General features: G+C 44.9%; 1 protein-coding gene and 1 long non-coding RNA gene across 7 annotated transcripts in view; both read right to left on the bottom strand.

The window, feature by feature from the left end:
* Nucleotides 1-81: 81 nt before the first annotated feature.
* On the bottom strand, nucleotides 82-22593 carry ABCD4 (ATP binding cassette subfamily D member 4). Of its 6 annotated transcripts, none has more exons than XM_081208844.1 (19): nucleotides 22562-22593; nucleotides 18329-18453; nucleotides 18068-18195; nucleotides 16883-17022; nucleotides 14293-14409; nucleotides 14014-14139; nucleotides 13416-13466; nucleotides 12652-12746; nucleotides 11761-11882; nucleotides 7636-7727; nucleotides 7033-7116; nucleotides 6650-6852; nucleotides 5385-5476; nucleotides 5061-5097; nucleotides 3110-3159; nucleotides 2189-2241; nucleotides 2010-2086; nucleotides 1442-1557; nucleotides 82-1292 (listed from the first exon to the last, which is right to left on the bottom strand). In XM_081208844.1, exons 1-19 carry the CDS (start codon nucleotides 22576-22578, stop codon nucleotides 1224-1226), a joined length of 1794 nt encoding a protein of 597 aa, XP_081064970.1. In that variant the 5' UTR covers nucleotides 22579-22593; the 3' UTR covers nucleotides 82-1223. The 6 variants fall into 6 exon arrangements, with proteins under 6 accessions (XP_081064970.1, XP_081064969.1, XP_081064971.1 ...); XM_081208843.1 differs by lacking the exon at nucleotides 22562-22593 and adding an exon at nucleotides 22391-22440; XM_081208845.1 differs by lacking the exon at nucleotides 22562-22593 and adding an exon at nucleotides 22201-22223.
* The window catches only part of LOC308596228, a 51876-nt gene continuing 28520 nt past the window's right edge, over nucleotides 82-23437 (bottom strand). Inside the window, exon 3 of the long non-coding RNA XR_014012415.1 lies at nucleotides 82-425. This is a non-coding gene — a long non-coding RNA (uncharacterized lncRNA). The remainder of the gene's footprint in view (nucleotides 426-23437) is intronic.

Raw genomic sequence — 23437 nt, 5'->3', positions numbered from 1 at the left:
TGCAGATCTGGGGCCTTACCATGACTTCTTCCAGATTCTGGACTTCAAAACAATATAGGACAAGCACACACATTTTCAAGCTTTGTCTTTCATGTCACTTTTCCCTTTTATTATTCTAATCCAATAAAAAAGTCCAAATCAGTCCAAAGAAAGTAGCCCTTGCAGTTGGCATTAGCCCACAGATTCTCTGCTAGACAGCATTTCCAGCTGTCTCAATGAGACACTTCAGTGAGGTCCGTCTGGACACCTGCCTCAGCTGCAGATATTAATTACTGCATGTAATATTACTGAATGTATTGCAGCCTTGTCAATCACATGCCTTCTAACTGCTCTGCTGGTTCAAATGCTGACCCTCCATGGAAATTAAAGATGTGGAGGAAGTACACCAGGCTTCCTCAACCTCAGGCCTCCAGATGTTTTTGGGACTACAATTCCCATCATCCCTGACCACTGGTCCTGCTAGCTAGGGATCATGGGAGTTGTAGGCCAGAAACATCTGGAGGGCCGAGGTTGAGGAAGCCTGAAGTTCACTGTTGTGGTATGAAGGCCTGAGATCCTCAGCACTTTCAGGCTCCTTAATAAACGCTTATTTAAACAAAAATAGGTTCATCGGGTGAAGGGGAAATCTGTGTATAATATATGCTTCTGGTAAACTTCCAAAACAGACATGTATTTTCACACTTGTGGGCAACCAAGAGCAAGGCAGCCCCCTGAGCACAGCAGAGACAGAGATCTTCCCACATGGAGGCTCCTGGCTGTGGCAACGAGGCAGAAGCTCTAATACTGAAACAAATACATCCTTCTCAGTCTCAGACGAGCAGGATCCTGCTCCATTCACTGCCAGCACTGCTTCAATGTTATTCAAAGTTGTATTCACTTAAAGAAGTTGCAAGGATGGAAGCAGCAAAGGCCTCTTCCTTCCTTCTGGGAGAGATCTTGAGCGAGAGACGCAGCAGTCAGAACAATGGACTGGTAGCCATTTATACAGAAAGGCAAAGTGGGGGGGGGAGGAGTTTAAATCCCCCTGCCCTTTCACAGTATAAGTTGGAGGCCTTTGGGTCAAAGAAGCCTTAACGCACCTGCTGGCTTTGAAGTCCTGAAATATTTCAGATCCATGCTTCCTGTAAAAGGTGTGTTTATTTCAAGGCACTTTGGTATGTGACCCAGCTGAGGCCTTAGTTGCATTCTTTTTTGCTGTTGTCCAAGACAAGTCAGGGAGTGGCTCAGTCTTTCTTTACTCTGCTGAGCTCCCATTTACCTTCTCCGTACAGGTTCAGACGCCAACTGTGAAACTGAAATGAAAGAGTAAGTACAGAAACTGAGAGCTATGGCTTTAAGAGGGATTTTGCCATCCACACCCACCCACCACTGGCCCCGTGAAAATAAAACCTTATCTGTCCCAGCAGTTCTGCTCAGACAGATTGGCTCCACACCACCCTACCTTTTCCAGGCTCTTGCGATGTCCCACGCTGAGCAGAGTCATTCCCAGGTGTGCACAGATCCTGTACAGCTCATCCTCTGCATCCTCTGTGAGTGCGCTGGTAGCTTCATCTAGCACTGCAAGCAAAAAACAACAATGACACCCATACGGGAATCCCCTCAATATGGCACCATCCAAGTCTCCTCCTCCTGAATAAAGCAGGACAAATTTGCAAACGGATAGCTGTTCACCAGTCGTTTTCCATTACAAAAGGCAACCTGAACACTCTCTACATACTGGACTGGTACAATGGAGAGTTCTGACCCTCTAAAGCAGCAAGAAAATATAAGCCAGTTACAAAGATGAGGAAAAGAGGTAGATTGGGATGGTTAGATTAGAAGTTGTGGTGCCTGCCACCAGTGAGATCACAGGCAGTAGTCAACAGGTAGCCAATGGCCCTTGTGCTACCTTCTTCTGCACAAGATTCCATCTCATAACACTGGCTATCCAGGGATTGTCTGTGGTCAAGGTAAAAAGCAAAGCAGGGAGTCCCATAATTAAGGAACTCAGAAAGAAATACCTTCCTCACCTGCATACTGAGGCTGGAGATAGAAAAGTCGGGCAAAGGAGAGCCTCTGCATCTCCCCTGGAGACAGAATATCATACCTGCAGCAAAGGCAAAACAATCTGTGATTAGAACAACCTTGCAGCTCAAGACCGACCCACAGCAAACAACAGGAGACCCACTGTCACACTAAGCAGCCTTACCAGTTCCAGTCCACTGGCTGGTCCAAGCCACCTGTCCTTGCTAGCAAATCAGACTGCATAAAAAAGAAGATGAAAAACAAATTATTCCAGCCTTGGTCAACAGGTGGACACAGCCATAAAGACATTTTCTGTCTTACTCCTGCCCACCCATTGCCAGCTGGTACAGTGGTGCCCCGCAAGATGAATGCCTCGCAAGACGAAAAACTCGCTAGACGAAAGGGTTTTGCGGTTTTTGAGCTGCTTCGCAAGACGAATTTCCCTATGGGCTTGCTTCGCAAGACGGAAACGTCTTGCAAGTTTGTTTCCTTTTTCTTAACACCGTTAATACAGTTGCGACTTGACTTCGAGGAGCAACTCATAGCACGCGGTGTGGTAGCCTTTTTTGAGGTTTTTGGTGATTTTTGAAGCTTTTCCAAAACTTTTCCGACACCGTGCTTCGCAAGACGAAAAATTCGCTAGACGAAAAAACACGCGGAACGAATTAATTTTGTCTTGCGAGGCACCACTGTAATTAGTGTCATCTTGTCATTTTTGTTTTGCTCCCATGCCTTCTATGTAATCATCATCGTCATCAGAACTTCTGTTGTTTTTGCTCATACAATGTACATAAACCAGGGCTTAATATGAGCCAGAGCTCACCTTTGGAAGCAGTTTTTAATATAGTTGCACAGGCTTCGGAATACAAGATAGCACATACTGAGAGCTACATTCATCTCAGAATTCATGGAGCCCACATTACTCTTTGGACTGATCCAAACCTCCATGGTCAAACAGTGGGGCTTCCTGGCAATCCCAGCATCCTCCTTTTTAGGAATGACCCATAGACATTTACAGTGCACCTTGCTGAGCTTTTATAGCCACTTTCTATCCCCAAATCGGGACAGAAATCAAAGTGCATCATTTATTCCCTCGGCAACTCACCAACCCAGTCAGCTCCAGGAATCTCAGAATCCTTTCATCATCCGAAGACCCTATTGTGCAAGGAATTACATTCATGATAACAGGACTGTGGGGGGAAGGGTCACTCTGAAGATGGGTCATCAGGGGACAGGGACCTCTTTGCACTTGGTTCGGCTGCTTTGATCATGCTTTAGAAGATCTGAAAAGCTAATAGCTCAAACCTAAACATATCATGTGGAAGCCCATGCCAAGTTATCAATAGGATGTATCACCACATAATGTACATAACAATGGGAGGAAGCCAATTAACAGATGGACTTTCAGCTCAGGTGGACATCTTCTGAGCTTACTCTAGAAGTCTATCTCCTATGGGAAGAACTTTTAGGAATAGTACTTTCATCCTCCTCTTTCTTCCTGACACCAAGGAAGGCTTTTTCTGTCAGGTGACAGAAGGAAGGAGGTGGAGAAGAAATATTGTAGCTCTTTTGGTGGGAAGCTGTAGGTGGGAGATATGGGGGAGGGGGGAAGAGACCATGACTCTTTTGCAGGTTTGGAAGCTCAGGAAGAACACACTGTGGTCGTGGAGATGTTGGGTTACAAAGAGGGAAATTACGAGGAAGGGAAACGGAGGCAGGGATGAATAGCAGTCTTAAGGGAAACTGAGACTGGGAGCAGGAAGATGTTGTCATCTTGGAGAGGGAAACTGAGATGGGTGTTGGTGTGTGGGGCAAGCAGCAGGGCACTCCATAATACTGAGTGTCAACACTGGCAACAACAAAGAATCAGAGAGGAGGAAGATCCAACCTAATCCAACCCCCTGCCAATGCAGGAAATTTTCTATTACAACATCGCTAACAGGTGACCATTCAGTATCTGCTTTAAAACCTTTAATGAACATAAACCAAACATGTTTAATCAGCATTCCTCTTGGAATCTAAAACTATCTTTGAAACATTGTTGAAACATTTGGTAGCTGGAATCTACCAAACTATCTTTGAAACATGGTTAAAACATTTGGTAGCATTGGATTTATATCACACCAACCCTTTAATTTAGGTATCCCAATATGAAGATGTAGGCAATTGGAGAAATCGAACATGCATCTATTGGAGGAACAACTTAATCCAAATAGGGGAGTTAGTAATCACTGAGACAGAAGCGAAGCAGAAGGCCTGACAACCTACAAAGTAATTGCGGGCTTCTATTTACCATATATTAATTTGGTTTATAGTCAGATGATCTTCCAGACTATCTGGAAGCAGAGAACAGATGCCTCTTTATATTGCTTTATTTAGAGAACATGTCTCCCTAGGGGCTCCAGTTGGTCTGAGAACTTCATTTTCACTAATAAAGATTAGTTTTACTTTCAGACGGCCCAAACAAAGTTAGCTTTCTCCACCACAGGGGCACCATTTGATCATCGCCAGGACTGCTTCACACATGCAAAGTACTCATTTGATCTCTGCTACATTAGAGGCTTGTCCTGCTTCCCCCTAGGAAAACCTGATTTTTACCGCCTTTTGCTCCGATTCAGTGGTAAAGGGGGGGGGGGGTTCTTGGGGAAAGCAAGCATGGCAGGGCAAAGAGAAAACCTCTGGGATCTGGGCCAAAAAGCATGGGACAAGCATAAAACTGCTCGGATCAAGCTGAAGTTTGGGCAAGACCTAATGGGTGCATATAACCAACTGAAAGGTTCCTTTCGCTTCACAGCCTCCATGCCAAGTAAGCACAAGAAAGGACATTTTGCACCACTCCACAGACCGAACACTCCTCTGCGATTAATATCCTGGTTCAGCTACGTTTTGCAGGAAAATAGATAAAGCTACTGAAAGACGACCCAGGCAAGCGCAATGCTGATTCATGCAGCGTGGACACACACACACACACACTGCAGAGAAGAGCAGAAGCACAGGAAAAGCCGAAGCAATCGGAGCCCATTTGGGCACAAGACTTCCAGTGCATTTTCACTCACCCGAAACTGGATAGATTTCCTTCAGAGGGTATATCACCTAAATCAAATAAACCAGACACATACTCCAAATGAGTCTCCACCACAGTTGTACAAAGATGGAAGCAGCCACAATACTCTCTCTGCTAAGAGCTTTCTAATAAACATTAATAGGCCTCCGGCCCCATGTATTGAATTAAGGCAGGCCATTTCCTGGCAACTCAGCTTGCAGCAATTGTAACAGGTATGTTTTGTTTTGTTTTTAGAATTGCCACTGTCACCAAACTAGTCTGTGGGTGAGCAGAGGACCACCCCCCCCACCAGGAATCTGGCACCGAGGTGACTTACCTGTTCCCGCAGGGTCCCATCTGTGAAGAATGGCCGCTGTGGCAGGATAACTACCCCATGGGGGCCAAAGCAAGTCAGCATGTGGACGTCCCCTGCAGAGACCCAGCAGAAGGAATCACAGAGACATAAGTCTAAGATCCAACACTTCGGTAACAAACTTGAACTTAACACTTGGAATTGATCTAGTCTGCGCAATCATACGCTGGCCTAATAAACCAGAATATAAACCAGCTCTGTGCCCCTTCGCTCTTGCTTTGCTCCTCCCTTCGTGCAAATGGTGAAGCAAGCCAAGAAACAACAGGAAACCAGAACCTCCCATTACCAGGAACTATGGTTAATAAGTTTTCAAACCAGGAAAGATTTGTAAGCTAACTTTAAACCTTGGCTTCATATCTTGGTTCGCTTGAAAGCCATTAATTGTAGCTTCCCAGTCTGCCTGTAATACGAACCCATGTCTGGCTCATATTGCCACTTGCATGAAGGAAGGAGCAAAGGGTGCATGGAGCTCATGCACAACCTGGCTTAATAAGCCACAATTTGAATGTGCCAAGGCCGCTATCTCAATACTTCCTACAACAACCTTGTACAGCAGGCTAGTATAATTCCCCATATTGGGGTGGCAGAGGGGAAGAGATAGGGGCTAAGGGGCAGTGGTTTGCCTAGTTCTGCAGTGCCATGCAATGTCCATGGCAGTGGCCATGAATAAATAATAAATAATAATAATAATTTTATTATTTATACCCCGCCCATCCGGCTGGGTTTCCCCAGCCACTCTGGGCGGCTTCCAACAAAAGATTAAAAATACATTAAAACATCAGTCATTAAAAACTTCCCTAAACAGGGCTGCCTTCAGATGTCTTCTAAACTTCAAATAGTTGTTTATTTCTTTGACATCTGATGGGAGGGCGTTCCACAGGGTGGGTGCCACTATTGAGAAGGCCCTCTGCCTAGTTCCCTGTAACTTGACTTCCCACAGTGAGGCAACTGCCAGAAGGCCCTTGGTGCTGGACCTCAGTGTCTGGGCTGGACGATGGGGGTGGAGACGCTCCTTCAGGTATACTGGGCCGAGGCCTCCATTAAGTCTGCACTGGGGAGGGCAATATCACTAAGAACTCAAGCACAAAAGAGACTACATCTGCGTTCCTGAACAGTCCTAATGCAGCATTTGCTCCACAAACCTATGGGTCAACAGTGTTCCACCCTCCAATCTGCTGCAAGGGCCCCCTTTCACCAAAGGGATGTTTCAGGGAGGCTGATGAACTCACCCTGCTTGCTCTCCCAGAGGCCACCGAGGACACGCAGCAAAGATGTCTTCCCAGTCCCTGTGTTCCCGGTGATCAGTAGATTGTTCCCTTGTGTGACTCTCAGGTTTAGATCCTTAATGAGCAGCTTCTCAGAGGGAGCAGAGAGAGAGATTTTCTCCAGGAGGAAAGCTGTGTCGCTTGAGACGACCTCCTCTTTGGAAACGCTGATGGCATCCGTGCCCCCACCACAAGAAAAGAGGAAAGTTAAGTAGAAGGAAACATCACAGCTCAGTGGCCAAGGTGTCTGGCTGCCTTTTAGGTTCACCACTCGGTGGTACAAGAAACACCATAGCAAAAACAGGAAAACTGTCGTTCCATGCTTGATGTTAGCTAGAGATACTCACCTGTTGAATTCCCATTTGCCTGGCGAGTCACAGTCATTTTGCTTCCTGGAAAGTTTCAACAGCATCTCCAGCAACTCCCCAATTCTACAAAAAAAAAACCACAAGAAAGTTGCTAATCAAGGAGTAGCAGTGATGCCCCAAAGCAGCAAACTAGCCTGAATGACAAGACTCAGAAGCCTAATCTCCACAAGGGAAAAGAAAAAGGTTTATGAACATATTACTAAAACCTGGTAAGCAGTGAATTATTGTTTGCAGGATAGTAATGGTCACCTAACGTACATAGTCTGTCACATGGGCTGAAAAACCAGCCTGCTAATTGATCTAAGAGGAAAAATTCAGATTCTCTCCGCTGCAGCAGCCACAAAGATTACAACAAAATATATTTGACATTCTATGCCTAATGGGGAAAGGAGATTCCTTGTTTGTTTCTTTTGAAGATGTCTCTGAAGAGAGACCGACTTAGTGACCCATACTGGGACACAGGAGTCTCCTGCATTGTTTATACCTTTGATGGATCCATAAGAAGCAGGTGCTCTTTTTTTTACACACACAGGCCCTCACTATTATGACATAGGTGCCCCTCAAACAGGCAAGAGGACTTACCTGTGTGTATAGCCAGCTACGTCAGACACAGTGGTGGAGAGGTCAATGAGCTGGCTGAAGCAGCCAATGAGGTAAAGAGAGACAAAGGCATTCTGCAAGACAAATCACACACAAGCCAAGCATTAGCAAGGGCTGGGAAGCAAAAACATACAAGAAGAAGCTCCCACATTTTCATGCCTCAAAATCAGCTAGAGGAGTGGTTTGTCGCCCTGGCTGGTAGCAGAATTAACCATTATCTGATCCCTGAGGTGGACTGATCATTTTGCAAAAGCAATTACGTGGGTCAAAACTTTTGCAAAACCTTAGCAGTCTGATTGCCATTTTTGGTAAAGAAAAATAACACTTGGGGTGGGTGGGTGGTGAGGGTAATGGCAGGAATCTGTTCAAGCCACCTGCAAAAGCCTCCTGTTGTCTTCTAAGCTTTCAGCAAACACTGACCACAGTTAGGAGGGTAAAGGCAAAAAGAGAAGCACTGAGATTCTCAGGTTTGTTGATTTATTGCAAACGAGTAACACGGAAACACAGCTGCCCCAGGGAGCAGGGATTCTGGTACCCGGCTCACTCACCAGCAAGTACAGTGGTGCCTCGCAAGACGAAATTAATTCGTTCCGCGAGTTTTGTCGTCTTGCGAAGCACGGTGTCGGAAAAGTTTTGGAAAAGCTTCAAAAATAACCAAAGTCTTCAAAAACCTCAAAAAAGGCTACCACACCGCGTTCTATGAGTTGCTCCTCGAAGTCAAGTTGCAACTGTATTAACGGTGTTAAGAAAAAGGAAAGAAACTTGCAAGACGTTTCCGTCTTGCGAAGCAAGCCCATAGGGAAATTCGTCTTGCGAAGCAGCTCAAAAAACAAAAAACCCTTTCGTCTTGCGAGTTTTCATTCTTGCGAGGCATTCATCTTGCGAGGTACCACTGTATGCATGCATGAGCTCAGCTACAAAGGGCTCTCGCTGAGTAAGCCAGCAAGGGAGAAGCAAATGTATATGTATATATATATATATATATATATATATATATATATATATATATATGTGTGTGTGTGTGTGTACACACACACATACATACACACACACACACACACACACACACACACACATAGGTAAAGGGACCCCTGACCATTAGGTCCAGTTGTGACCGACTCTGGGGTTGCGGCGCTCATCTCGCTTTATTGGCCAAGGGAGCTTCCGGGTCATGTGGCCAGGATGACTAAGCCGCTTCTGGCGAACCAGAGCAGCGCACGGAAATGCCGTTTACCTTCCCACCGGAGCGGTACCTATTTATCTACTTGCACTTTGATGTGCTTTCGAACTGCTAGGTTGGCAGGAGCAGGGACCGAGGAACGGGAGCTCACCGTGTTGCGGGGATTCGAACCGCCGATCTGATCGGCAAGCCCTAGGCTCTGTGATTTAACCCACAGCGCCACCTGCGTCCCTCATATATACACTTACACACACACACACACACACACATATATATATACACATATAAACAACAGCCTACAGCTTTTCCAATCTAGCTTCAGGCTGATCTTGCCAAGGTCCACCTTTGCTCCCACGAGGCTGCCAGACCTGTTCTAAAGAAGCCTCTTGCTGCACAGTGAGGAATGCCAGGCTCAACTATTTTTATCCCTCTGCGATTAGTTCCTGACTGTTTGGTTGGGCTAAATGGATTATGTTATGGCAGGCTCGCTCCCAGGCCTGAATTAGGCTGCATCTTCTTTACAGAGGGAAGGATCTCATGCCACAACAGATGAAGCAATAAATTTGCTGCCTTAACTCTCTGCACGATAAGCTTGCTGCCCTGTACCTGCAAACTCCCAGCAGGAAGGCTATTCACACATTACGCTATACACAGGTGCAGGCATCTATGTGAATGACTGCATTGCATGGTGAATTTAAAATTCAACATGTGGACTAAACTCCTTAAAAATGTGGAGTACAGATTGAGTGTGCTTCTGTGTATGCACCTATGTATGGTGGTGTGCAGTGTTTTAGGGTGCTGGAGCAACACACACAGCCTGTGGCAGAGTTGTGTGCTCTTGCTGGTCTCCTTCCCAGCTTCTACTTGGGATATCAAGGGACAGCATCCCTAAAAACAGTGCCATCTCCCCAAAAGACCAATAAAACCGCCACCAGTAGTGCTTGAGGTATCACATTTGTTCTCTCTTTATGGTGGTCTGGCCCTGTCTTTGGACTGACTTCCTCTTCATCACTTCCAATTACTATTTATTACAGTGGTGCCCCGAAAGACGAATGCCTCGCAAGATGGAAAACCCGCTAGACAAAAGGGTTTTCCGTTTTTGAGCTGCTTCGCAAGACGATTTTCCCTATGGGCTTGCTTTGCAAGACGAAAACGTCTTGAAAGTGTTCCGATTTTTTTCCGCTCCCCCCCTTTTTCTAAGCCACTAAGCCGCTAATAGCCTTTTAGCCGCTAATCCGCTAAGCCTTTAATAGCCGCTAATCCGCTAAGCCTTTAATAGCCGCTAAACCGCTAATAGTGCTAATCCGCTAAGGCACTAATAGGGTTGCTTCGCAAGACGAAAAAACCACTAGACAAAGAGGCTTGCGGAACGTATTAATTTCGTCTTGCGAGGCACCACTGTATTTACTATTTCTTAAATTTCTATGCCGCCATTCATCCGAGGGTCACAGGGCCGGTTACAATATAAAAAACACAACAATACATAACATAGCAACAAGCGAAAACAATCGTTTTGCCTGACGCCAAAAGATCTGTAACAAAGGCTCCAGGTGAGCTTCTCCGATCCCTGTATTGTATTGTATAAATATAAGTTTGTAGGGAAGTAAAAAGAAACTATATAAGAAATATGTAACTGTGCGGTGTAAGGTCATGGATAGATAAAGTATAGTGAGATTAATTGGAAGTCATTTTTAATTTTCTTCTCTATAAGTTTTATAGTACCAGGAGTACTATACCAGTACCAGGAGTATAAATGATGATAGTTATATTAATCTTGTTGTTTCTTATAGCATGGTTGTTTGTTTGATTCTTCTATTATTTGTGTTGGGATACTGCCAGGGAGATAAAGTCCATCATGGCCCCAAGCCGTGTGCCGGACGATCCATCAATCTCCCGTAGGCACGCAGTATCATCGATTAGCGACATGAGTTTCTAGAAAATATCTTGCCACATTCCAGAGCTCATGCACACTCTGTCAGCAGATAATTGACAGCAGAAGTCGCACTCAGGAGAGCATTATTTACAAGCATTATTCAGTGTTGATCAGAACAGAGAAAGACATGACTGTCTGCATCAGTGTCTCCGACAGAGAGAGAGAAATCGAAAGCAATAGCAAACATAAACATCTTGTGAACAGGACATGCGCAGACTCTGTGACTCACAAAGCCTGCTCCCTTTTAAGGTGGAACGGAAATATCCTAACAATTTGTTTATTTGATTGTATGTTTGTTTGTTTATTTATTTGTTCGTCTGTTTTTTTCATAAATGTATTTATTTTAAATTAATAAAGATTAAATAATAATAATAATAATAATAATAATAATAATAATAATAAAGGCTCCAGGTGAGCTTCCCTGAGGGGAGAGCATTCCACAAGCGGGGAGCCACCACTGCAAAGGCCTGTTCTTGTCTTGCCATCCTCCGGACCTCTCACAAAGGAGGCACACAAAGAAGGGACTCAGATGATGATTGCAGGGTCTGGGATGGTTCATACGAGGAGAGGCGGTTCTTGAGGTATTGCGGTCCTCAGCTGTTTAAGGCTATTATGTGGTCAAAAGCCCCATGCCAGGAAAGCATAACAGTTTGCAGTGTTAGACGGGGCAGCAACAACACAGAGGTGGCTAGAACACCTGAGCTCCCACATATTCCACCTGGACTGAGGGAACGTCACTGACTGCCGATCAGCTATCAGGCTACACTTAAGCTCTTGTTACTAATGTTTAAAGCGCTGAACAACTCAGGGCCAGGTTAAATGAAGGACCAATTGCTTCCCTGTAGACCAGTAAGATCACGGAGGAAATGTTACTCCTGGCACTACAGCCTACAGGACATCACAGGTCAGTGTGTAGGAATATTAGACCTGGGACCTTCTGCATGCAAAACATTATGCGCTCTTCCGCCGAGCTATGATGCTGCAAAAAGCTTACCTTGCTAACCAAAGAGCTCAGTCCTGCTGGATCCAGATCAGCGTAAACTCCATTGAAAATGGGAATAGCAATCACCACATAACTCAGGATACTGCCCAGATAGTCAAAAGTGTTGATTCCAACTAAGCAGAAAAAAGACAATACAGTGGTAATGCCGGCAGATCAGTTAATCTAGGACCTCCATCTACACAGTTTATATATAGATAGATAGGTAGATATAGATATCGATATGTATATGTATAACATTCTTATTAATTTTTTTGTTGTACAATTTAGAATACTCATTTAAACACCCTTAAAATATCAGTGACTTCCCTTCTCTTTCCATGGTTCATTTTGCATATCATAAATCTCTACATATTTTACATAAACGAAGCCATTCAGTATTCCATTATTACATCTACACAGTTTTTTGTGTTATGTTTTAAAAGTTTATCAGGAACATATTCTCTGGAAACAAAGCCAGTTAACAGTGCTACTCAAGATAATAACTGTCAGTTAGAAGGACAATCTATTTCAGTTCAGCACTCAGTACCCAATAACAAAATGTTTAGACAGCTCCTCTGGGAGACAGAGCCTGAGATAGCAAAATCCATGAGGCCCAAAGTGCTGCTTGGCCTACTTCCTTGCTGCTACTATTCTTTCCCAGAGTTCAGTCTCAAGGCCTTGTTGTTCGGCCATTTCAGGCACTCCTGTGAAGGCCCAGAATGACCCCATTTTGGTCTGGATTCCAGTAGAACCCATTTTCTCCCTCATTGGTTCATAAACTTGTTCTCTGTTCCCATTTGAACAGCCACTTCCCAAATGTCTTTTCTGCACGGCAGAAATCTAGAAGCTTCCTTCCCTGTGTAACGAGTGAAGGAGGGGATGAAGGAAACCAGTTCTGCTTACTGTACAACCACAGCTCCTTGCCTATCAGCTCCCTCTGGGTCTGCAGGAGGGTCTGCAGCCTGCGGTTGGTTCGCATGTGCTCAACTTCCCCAGCTCTGAAAAGCAGGACAGTAGCGCACAGTCAGTCTGGACAGTGATCATTCCCACGGACCTGGGGGTAAGATGCATGTGTGCGCATTTAGAGGATGACAAACGGGTGTGGCGATTGGTTGCTGCATGAATACAACTTCTCCCAGGAAAGTGCGTGAAGAGGAGACAACCAACTGATACACCTAATCCACACTTTCTGAACTCTTGTGAGACTTCCAACGACAACAGTGACCTCATGTGGCCATGGCGTGTGTTGTTTTCCTTCTGTTTTTCCCCGCTTGCCTTTCTCCCCCCACCCTGCTCTGCTGGTGTTATTCCTCCTCTTCTTGCTTTCATAACTGTGGGGTGTTCTGTGAGCCGAGTAACCGGCAAACAACAACAATGGGTGAACTGGTGTGAGGGTGGAGAATAGAGAACAGAATGGATAGACATCCTGCTATCTAGCCAAATTATCAAAGTGAACTATGTAGTGATGAATACTAATCTTACACTTAAAAAACAAACAAACCTGAACACCACCAAGGTGGAGCCCAACTGGGAACAGGAGATGGGAAGAAATGCTAATTATCCAAGATGTTTGTGGGATACACTTCAACACAAACTGTGCAACACTCGCAGGAACCAAAGGCGTCACAGTAAAGAAATACTAAAAAGTGAAATGTCCACTTACTTACCTGTAAAAAGCAGCAGATTCGGCGTTCACCCGTAGCTGCATATGCTTAAACCTGTTAAATCCAGAAAACACTTGCTTCAATGGTCATTTTTTTGGGATTGAGCAATCATCATCTCTGCAAAACCCATTCTCATTTCTGCCTTAGAATGACTCAGGCCACTGGTCCACTGAGCTCAATATTATCACCAGTGATTGGTAGCAGCTCTCTGGGGTTTCAGACACAGGATCTATCCTGGCTCTACCTGGAGATGCCAGGGATTGAACCTGGGACCTTCTGCATATAAATCAGATGCTCTACCACTGAGCCAAGGCCCCTTCCCCAAACCATATACATCACTTAGGCTGGAGAGCAGACACAGAACTCTACTATAGCAAGAGACAGCAAAGGACTTAACAGCCAGGTTTATGTGTATGAACATCCTCATCTTCAGCAGCAGCAGTGTATCTGGAAGTTCATATCCTAAGAAGACTTCTATAAAGGATTCTCTTAACACAAATCACAACCAGCAAACGAGAAAAGAACAGTGTCACACACATCATTTCAGAGTATAGCTATTTTCAGGGTCAAACTGATCATGAGACCTGCTGAATAAACTCACCTGAAATCACCTTCCAGCTTCTCCTGCTGCACCAGCTTTGAAACAATGGGGCTCATTAGGATCTTGTTAACAATTGTGCCCATGATAAAATATCCAAAAATACTCACTGGGCCCATCCAGCCAGTGCTAGGCAAGAGAAATGGAGAGAGATTAGCAAAACTGTCAACGGAAGGCTGCCTTCTAATATATTAGAGGCTCATCTATGCTGTACTCCAGCTGGGACAAAAGCTGCCCCTAAGCATGTGGTCATCCCTCTCGCTAGGTGAAGACTGCCCCTACCTGTAAAAGCACTGATAGGTGTAGTATGCAAGCGTGAAGGGAGAGATGATGAGCTTACTGGCCATGGAGCTCAGCTGCTTGCAGAACCTCTCCACATCCTGGCTGATTCTTTGATCTCTGCACAATAAAAAGGATATTTAAATTTGCATGGACTGCTATGACAGAAAGAGCAAAGCATAAGAAAAGTTAACATGTTAGGAACAGAACAGTTCGTCCACACAGAATCAGAGCTGGGTAGTTATGCAGTTTTAAGGCTTGCAAATCAATGCAATCAATTAGGTAGCTTGCAAATCAATGCTAAACAACAGCTGGCAAAAAAAAAACCAGTTTGGTTACTGGAACAGAATCACAGTGTCAGAAGGGATCTCAAAGTCAGTCAGAAGGAGCGTCTCCGCCCCCATCGTTCTGCCCGGACACTGTGGTCCAGCACCGAGGGCCTTCTGGCATTTCCCTCACTGCGAGAAGCCAAGTTACAGGGAACCAGGCAGAGGGCCTGCTCGGTAGTGGCGCCCTCCCTGTGGAATGCCCTCCCACAAGATGTCAAAGAGAACAACAACCACCAGACTTTTAGAAGACATCTGAAGGCAGCCCTGTTTAGGGAAGCTTTTAATGTTTGATGTATTACAGTATTTTAATATTTTTTTGGAAGCTGCCCAGAGTGGCTGGGGAAGCCCAGCCAGATGGGCGGGGTATAAATATATTATTATTATTATTATTATTATTATTATTATTATTATTATTATGCAACCTCCTGCTGCATGCAAGAAATCAGCTGTTACAACAGCCCCAATGGGGAGCCTTCCAGCCTTATCTTATAAACCTTCTTGTTGGGACACTCCATCTTCTCCTTCCTCAAATATTAGAGTCCTCCAGCAGAGAACTGATTCCACTGCTCTATACAAGTACTTGTTTTTGGTATCAGTTTGCTGTAATCACTGCTGAGTTGACATTACCCAAGAATTGGAGTTATTCAACTGCTGGTTATTTTCAGGAAACAAAAGCTGCATTTTAGAATTCCTGTTGCACAACGTCAAGTCAAATAAAGTCATTATTATGTTTGTAGCTTCCCCTTTGCAACTCCAACCTTAACCATCTCTTGCGAGTTATCTAAACAGCTACAGAATTGCACCTATAGTTGTTCCATACTATGGACAAAGCAAATCCTAATTGTGCTGCAACCCAAGGATCACACCACAATGTCAGATAGCCTGTACTTTAATCAGACGTACTTTAATCCAGTTATCAGTACTCTTCAATTTTCTTCTCACAAGCAGGTCCATTTTGTCTTATAAAACAACAGCCTTCCCTAACCTAGTGCTGTCCAGTCGTTGCAAGGTCACAAATCCCATCATCCATGTTGGCCTGGCCTGATGGGAGATGTAGTCCAAAACTTCTCGAGGGCACTAGAATCTCAAGCAATTAGTGTCCTAATGTGATTCTAGCGTTTCAAAAACCGCAAACTAAAGCAATACAGGGAAACTGTCCTCTAAAGCAGTTTAAATTTCAATAGTTTAAATAACTGGAGCCCTTTCACATCTTGCTATTGTTAGCCTCTTTACACATCTCCAATTAGATATGGACAAAAAACCCCACCCCACATTTGTTTGTTGCAGTTTGCATTTTAGTTTTAAATATAGTGGGTGGAATTCAGCATTGTGCTGGGGGGGGGTCAATCTGTCAGGCCAAGCATTTCCACTTGCCAGACTGATTCCACCCCAACTCCCACCCTATGTGCTGTTCTGGGGGGTTCTCCTGAACCCCCACTCAAGCCAATGGTTGGGACATTCAGTGGGAGGAGGCCTGTAGCACTAGTGGGACACACGGCACCGACTTCTGCTAACAACAACTATTGCTTTGAGTCCTGCCTGGTGGGTTGCAGCCAACTATGCCCTACTCAGAGTAGACCCTTTAAAATTAATGGGCCAATGTTAGTTGCATCCATGAATTTCAGTTGGTCTACTCTGAGCAGGACTAACACTGGCTAAAACCCAGTGGCTGGAGCACAGAGCATGTACTCAAAATGTAATCATCAGCATCATAATTTTATTATTTATGCCCCGCCCATCTGGCTGGATATTCAAACTACTTCCCTGTGCATCTAAAGAAAAGTCCATGGCTCCCTAGAGCAGAGTTTTCCAAACTTTTCATGTTGGTGACACACTTTTTAGACGTGCGTCATTTTGCGACTCAGTAATTCAATTTTCCTAGCAAACGGGAGGTTAACCCAGGCATCCCCAAACTTGGCCCTCCAGATGTTTTTGGGACTACAACTCCCATCACTCCTAGCTAACAGGACGAGTGGTCAGGGATGATGGGAATTGTAGTCCCAAAAACATCTGGAGGGCCGAGTTTGGGGATGCCTGGGTTAAACTAACCCCTTTCCAGCCCTGGGAGGAGCATGGGGAGCATTCGTGTGACACACCTACACATTGCAGCCGACACAGTTTGGAAAGCTCTGCCCTAGGGAGAGAAAAACAAAGCAGGTCAACATATATTGGGAGCAACAAAGCAAGCCCTCATCAAGGCTGAGGGGTGTACAAAACATGCCAGAAAGTGCCAGGAGAAGCTCGAATCATGTCCAGCCACCTACGGATTATCGATTTCCTCATGCCGAATATTCAAGGTATAATACACCTGGCCCTGAAAGTAGTAGCCATGGAGGTATTCTGTGAGAGTCTTCCTCCAGCTCACATACATCAGGTTGCGGATGAACTGGTCAAAGCTCTTCAGCTGAGAAGAGAGAGAAGTGAGACTCACAATGGGGAGAGGAGATGAGAATAAGGCAAGAAAAGCATTTATGACTACTCTTGTGGTCCAACAACTGCACTTACGATGTCATATGACATCAAGTGGGTATGTTCCCACCTTCCTGAGCGGAGCCAATCCCAACAGGCTTGCACCAAATTTAAACAGCGTGAGATTATATCCCCACCGATAACAAATGAAATGGGCATGCGAAATTGGTGGGGCTAATTTAGCCAGCAGCCCAGAGATTCCCCAACCATGGATTGCATGAACACATTGACCCGGATAAAGTCTTCTAGTCTGAAGGCATCCTCTGCTCAAAGCAACTGATTTAAAGCATTAGATGAATCCCCCCTTGTCCGACTGCTGACATAAAAAGCTCTTCACAACAGCTAACAGTCCAGACGGGTTTACAGTAAACAGCACCTTCCAGAAAAGAGTGGCCAGAAAGCAGTGCTGAGAGGCCCAAGCCAGATTAGCTTTTTCCATCGCAGCTTAGAAACTGTGAGGGAAGAGTTGTTATTGTTGTTTTATGTCACCCTTTATCACAAGATTTTAGAGCAGTTTGCAAGATGAAGATGTGCCTTAGAATCTTTTGAATTGCTATGGCTGGAATCGGTGACTTGACTGTCCTGGCTTAACTGCACCATCCCTGGGGATAGCCACTTTTGTGAGGTAATAAAGCAGCCCAAAGCTTTCATACGATGGAAACATTACCAAAAAAACCATGATTTGTAAAATGAAGACCTTTAACAGTTGAAATAAAATAAATGAACAAAATAAAAGTGACAGTGTTAAGCACGCCTTTAAAAAGTGTGATTAGTCGTTAGCTAACGTGTCGTTTGGCCCTCAGGATACACATGTGAGGAGCAAGGCAGTATCACGGGATCATAGAATTTTCGAGGTGGGGGGACCTCAAGGGTCATCTAGTCCAACCCCCTAGCAATGCAGGAATCTCCACTAAAGCATCCATGACAAATTGCATTGCATGTGCTCTCATCTCCTTGTAAGAAAAAGAGGTTTCACTTACCATAGAGTTCAGTAGAATAAGAATCAGTGCAACTGCTGTCACTTGCTGGAATCCATGGAAGTCTTTGTTCCCCAGAACTCCGTAATACTGGCTGGGAATCAATCCCACCTGGTAAATGACCAGCTGCTCTAGGGGAGGTAAAGGGTGGGGAAGAGAAAAGGGATGAATTCCAAGGGTGCTCCCATATACATTGACAAGAGTCCTGGCACATCACAAAAGGACTTGCTTGAGATAATCCTTCTTAGCCATCGACTCACTTACCCAACAGAGCAACCATGAGCAAGGTTAGGAACATCAGTACATTCTTGCAGCAGCATGCAGGAAATAAAATTTCTTGGATCTTCAGAAAACGCTGGAGAAACTGCCGGTCCAGCTGGGGCCGAGGCCTGGAAGGAACAGATTCAAAAACAGCCAGGTTATTGAGCTAGCACGCAAGCCACACACAAAGGTCTGCTCAGTTCAGACTGGCTGTAACCAAATGAAATTCTGGAATCATCCTCTGAAAACAGGAATGGGAGAGATTTTACCCCGATACTCCAATAGTAATCTACCCTACGGCAATAATGAAGAATCCTCTCTGTCAGCATGGATCTTTTCTTTGAAGGCCAGAGGTGTATCCTCAGTTGGAAATGTACTAAAGTGCTCTAGAAAAGAAATCCAAAGCTCATTGTGTGGGTTCTGATTCCATAACAGGAAGGAATCTAAGGGTAGATTCAGACAAGGAAGAGCCATGTGGAATTTTAACCATCTGATGTGTATGCTATCCTTCCTTCAGGAGCTTAGTGCATAGTATGTTGGGAAGAGACAGTGTGGTGTAGTGGTTAGAGTGTTGGACTAGGACTTGGGAGAGCAGGGTTTGAATCCCCACTCAGCCATGAAGCTCTCACTGGGTGACCTTGGGCCAGTCACTACCTCTCACAGTGTTGTTGTGGGGAACAAATGAGAAGGAAAGCCGTGTATGCCACCTGGAGCCCCATGAATAAAAAGGTGGGATAGAAATGCAATAAATAAATGAAAAATAAAATATGTGAAAAAACTAATTCTTCACAGTAACAAAGAGAGCCCCACACACCCGTCTTCCTAAGCAAATGCAGGGATCAATGGGGGAATTATTTGTTTCTCCTTGGGAAAATATAACCTGCTGTGTGACTTGATCTTTCAACTAATTTGCTGAAGCTTAAATTAAACTTCTTTGCCGCAACTCCCTCCCTGCATCACACACTTTTCCTGCTTCCGACTCCAAGAAACCAGCAGCACCAGCATCTAAGGAAATGTTCTAAACAGATTTGCCAGCCTTACTAGTTTTTACTCTACTTACACTATTGAAATGAGAAGAACTTCAGCTTTCTTTCAAGTAGCTGAAATAAATAGATAAGCCAAACTGTGCTCGAGCTGTAAGTTAAAATGTCATTGTTACTTTCTGATAGTTCACTGGGAGGGTTTTGCTGAGAGATGCAAAACTCTTCATGGGAGATATCAAAGGATGAATACCTAAGCTTGATTCCTTTGCTTTTTAAATATTATTTTCAGCTCCTCTTTCCTAAGCACATGGGAGTGACTGTCCTGTGAATACCACCATTGTGTCCCAAGTTCTTGTTTCTGTTTCGTTATTCTCAGTGGTTGCCCTATGGCCTTAATGAGGGATCTCATTCTCTCTTTGTGTTAGCCTGATGTTCCATTGGGCATCTCACCTACAAGTCTTCTAAACCTAAACATGATTAGGTTTCATAGCAGCCATACAATAGCCCCAGAACTCCCATAACCTCCCTCTCAACTCCAAAGCTTATCTCTTTCCTAATTTCCTTTCCATCTTTTCTTCCTAACTCTTGTCTCCTCTTCCTGCTTTTTCACTATACAGCTTTCAGCAAATGCTCTTTGCCTTGGTCTTTGACATCTGAGATGTGTATTTTCAGGTCCCACCCTATTTTAGCTGTTTAATTCTGAATTTTAAATTGCTATAACCCACGCTGGGACCTGTTGGTAAAGAGCAGGTACTGAATGAGGCCAATGATATCCTTGGAGTCTGTGGGTACAATTCAACATTGCACTATTGCAATCATTCTGTCTGGGAAAACATTTCAGCTTGTCAGGCAGAACCATGTTTCCTTTTCCTGCCTGCTGTTATTCTGGGGGTTCTTCTGGCCCTGCGGAGCCAATCTGGCCGGGACGGGAGGGAGAAGGGGGAAGTCCAATTGTACTAATGGGCCTTGTTGTGCTGGCTCCTGCTGGTGCGACTATTTAATTAAATCAGGCCCTATATTTTTATCTGGGATGATTACCACCATCAATCACAGTTAAGTGCTCACAAACAGAATATATATTTCACCTGTAAGAAAGACTCCAGTGAAAGCTACTGCTTACTACATTTATACATAATTATGAGCACACCTGAGTGGTTATAAAGCATGCTTAATGGGCAAATAAACCACATTAAGCTAAAACGGGTACCATGTGCATTCTTAGCATTGACCATTATACTACATTGGTGCCTCGCAAGACGAAATTAATCCGTTCCGCGAGTCTCTTCGTTTTGCGGTTTTTTCGTCTTGCGAAGCACGGCTATTAGCGGCTTAGCGGCTATTAACGGCTTAGCGGCTTTAAGAAAAAGGAAACAAAATCGCAAGAACTCGCAAGACGAAACGTCTTGCGAAGCAAGCCCATAGGGAAATTCGTCTTGCCGAACGACTCAAAAAACGGAAAACTCTTTTGTCTAGCGAGTTTTTCGTCTTGCGAGGCATTCGTCTTGTGGGGCACCACTGTATTTGAACCTCCTGGATGCCCTTCATCCCAGAGGTGCCCCATAATTCCTCACCTAGATTTGAAAACACTTAATGCACCCCTTAACACCCTCAAGCCACACTTTTGTAATCTCAAACATGTTGGTAGCGTATCACATTCTTCAATGCATACTGACAGGTGTAGTGCAATGTAGTGAGGCAGCTAACAGACTGAGCTATGAACCAGGAAGTCTCAGTCGACACCGGTCACAAATTTACTAGGCAATAGATTCTTAGCCTCTACAGCTCCATATGCAACACTGAGATAATAGCACTGACCTACCTTACAGGGCTGTTTTAAACATTACAAAGAAAGAACGTACCTGAAGCAAATTGAGCACCTTAAGTGTACTGCCTATTTACTGCCACGGGAGTGTGGTGATGACCACCCACTCAGATGGATTTAAGGGGGGAATTTGGCAAACTCAGGGGTAGTTCCTACAAGTACTTCCAGATGGGCATTTATTAAGCATTCATCCTGATTTGTTTGCAGGGAGATTAAGCAATGTTTAATGAGCATTCACTCTGATCTGTTTGCAGGGGGCCTGATATGACATTGCATTAGAGCAAGTTATCTCAAACTTCCTAGTCCATTTTCCTCATTTACTGTCCTTATCACAAAAGTCTGATCTTCTGAGGAAGCGGATTTGGTCCGCAAGACCTCCCAATCAGTTACAATTGTGCAACCTGAATTTACTGAAATGCGACTCAATCCCACCCCAAAAGGGGGACAGCCTGCAACTGCCCTTTGTATTCTTTCAGACACCAGATAGAAACCCACCTTTTTTGCTGGGCTTTTACTTAAAAATGGGTTGCATCACCTTTAGGGTGTTTCTAATTATCCTGTTTACATAACTTGGCGTGGACTATTTTAATGATTTTGTTTATTAAGCACTATATTTCTTTGCGTCAAAAAATGTATACACTGCTCAACTGCAAAAGAAAAAAAGAAGAACTCTCAAAGCAGTTTACGATAAAGAACTAAACAAGAAAGTTGCCGGTAAAAACAGTTAAAAACAATTTAAAACTTTCAAAACTAAATTAAAATGAACTAAAAACAGAATAAAACACACATCCAACGTCCTACATATATTGGGTAGGCCTGTCTATGCAAAAATGTTTCAAGCAGTCCCCCAAAACAGCAGTGAAAGCACCTGCCTAATATCAATAGGCAGGGAGTTCCGAAGTCTAGCTGCTGCCACGCCCAAAAAATGCAAACACGTGCACACAAATATATGCATATGCATATGCATATATATATATATATATATATATATATATATATATATATATATAATATTTTGGTGGTACTGTACAGAAATCTCTAAAAAAAACCCCAAAACAAAGCCAGAGTACCTGGGCATGAGGACCCTGCAGTTTAGGGGGAGTTTTTCGCCCCTCTGCAGCCTCCGCTCCTTTTCTGCAGCCTGATTCCTAATACTGTACTGCAAACGGGGGTCACGATCCCCTCACACCTCCGCCCAGCACCCCAAACCCTCCGCCCGGCGCCCCCACCGCGCCCCTGGCAACCCGAAGCCGCGCTCACCGGGCGCTTCCCGGCGCTGCTGCCCTGGGAGCCATGAGCGAGCTGCGCCCGGACCAGGAGTGTCTCCCCAGGGGCAAAGTCCCGGCCAGCCACGTGCGAGCACCCACCCACCCGCGCGCTCCGCTATGCCCGGGCCCGCCGGGGCTCGAGGAGCTGATGAATATTCATTACCCTTCTTGATTATTCATGAGTGCGCGCGCGCGACCCGCCGACAGCAGCGACAAAGGCCGTTCCAACGAAGACGGAGCATCGGTCACCCTCGATAAGATAGAGGTGGGGCCAGGGCGGCTAGAGCGGCTCGGAAAACGGGAAGGCGGAGCGTGGCTGGAGACAAGGGAGGAGCTCAAAGTATGGCTCCTCCTCAACCAAAGAGAGGGAGAGAGAGCAACAAGTCAAACAGGTCCGTGTGTGTAGGCGCGCGTGCTTTTTTCCCTATCTCTACGGCAAACCCTGTTCATCGTGGTCTCTGCTGCTGGTGCCATTAGAAACGAAACAGGTAGCGGAGGCTCGCTGCAGAATTTTAGTTATACGTCCGGTTCCCGGTTGCACCTTTTAGGATTCTCCATGTGCGGGGCAGAAGTGGTGGAAGTACATAGAACAGCCTTATGATGTGGATTAGGAAAAGACAGGATCGCCGAGTTTCCAAAACGAACTTTCGCTGCTTTAAAACTTTCACTGGATTCTTCCTTTAAATCTGTCTATCCTCTCCCTTTCTGCACTTACCGACTGCTAAAATAACTTTTAAAAACTGCGTGTTTATCTCAAAGCACTGCAACGGAAAGAAGTCTCTAACACTGTTTTTATCCAAGTATGCACGTATAAATATGTACACGGAGAGCTAGGGCTGTTTTATATGAACTTTTTTTACATTGATTGCAATATGCTCTCGCCGCTCTTGCCCCGCACATGGAAGATTCCATGGACGACACTGGGAACAGGAAAAGGGAGCCCCGTGCGGCTTTCTTGCTTGGCTGCCTGTTGGGAGAGAGAAAAAGTAGAGCGCCTTCCACCGTCCTAAATGTACATGGACAGCATAACATTCAAAAT

Source organism: Podarcis bocagei (genome assembly GCF_964188305.1).
Source record: "Podarcis bocagei genome assembly, chromosome: 1".
In the NCBI taxonomy this organism is placed as follows: domain Eukaryota; kingdom Metazoa; phylum Chordata; class Lepidosauria; order Squamata; family Lacertidae; genus Podarcis; species Podarcis bocagei.
The sequence above is the reverse complement of the archived record's forward strand: the minus strand, read 5'-3'. Positions and strand labels throughout refer to the sequence as shown.

Coding starts and splice junctions, on each gene's coding strand:
- ABCD4 (XM_081208843.1), bottom strand. CDS start 22,425: ATGGCTCCCAGGGCAGCAGCGCCGGGAAGCGCCCG. Junction 14,140..14,292: donor ACCTATCAGTGCTTTTACAG/GTAGGGGCAGTC, acceptor TCTCTTGCCTAG/CACTGGCTGGATGGGCCCAG. Junction 12,747..13,415: donor GAATCTGCTGCTTTTTACAG/GTAAGTAAGTGG, acceptor CCTGCTTTTCAG/AGCTGGGGAAGTTGAGCACA.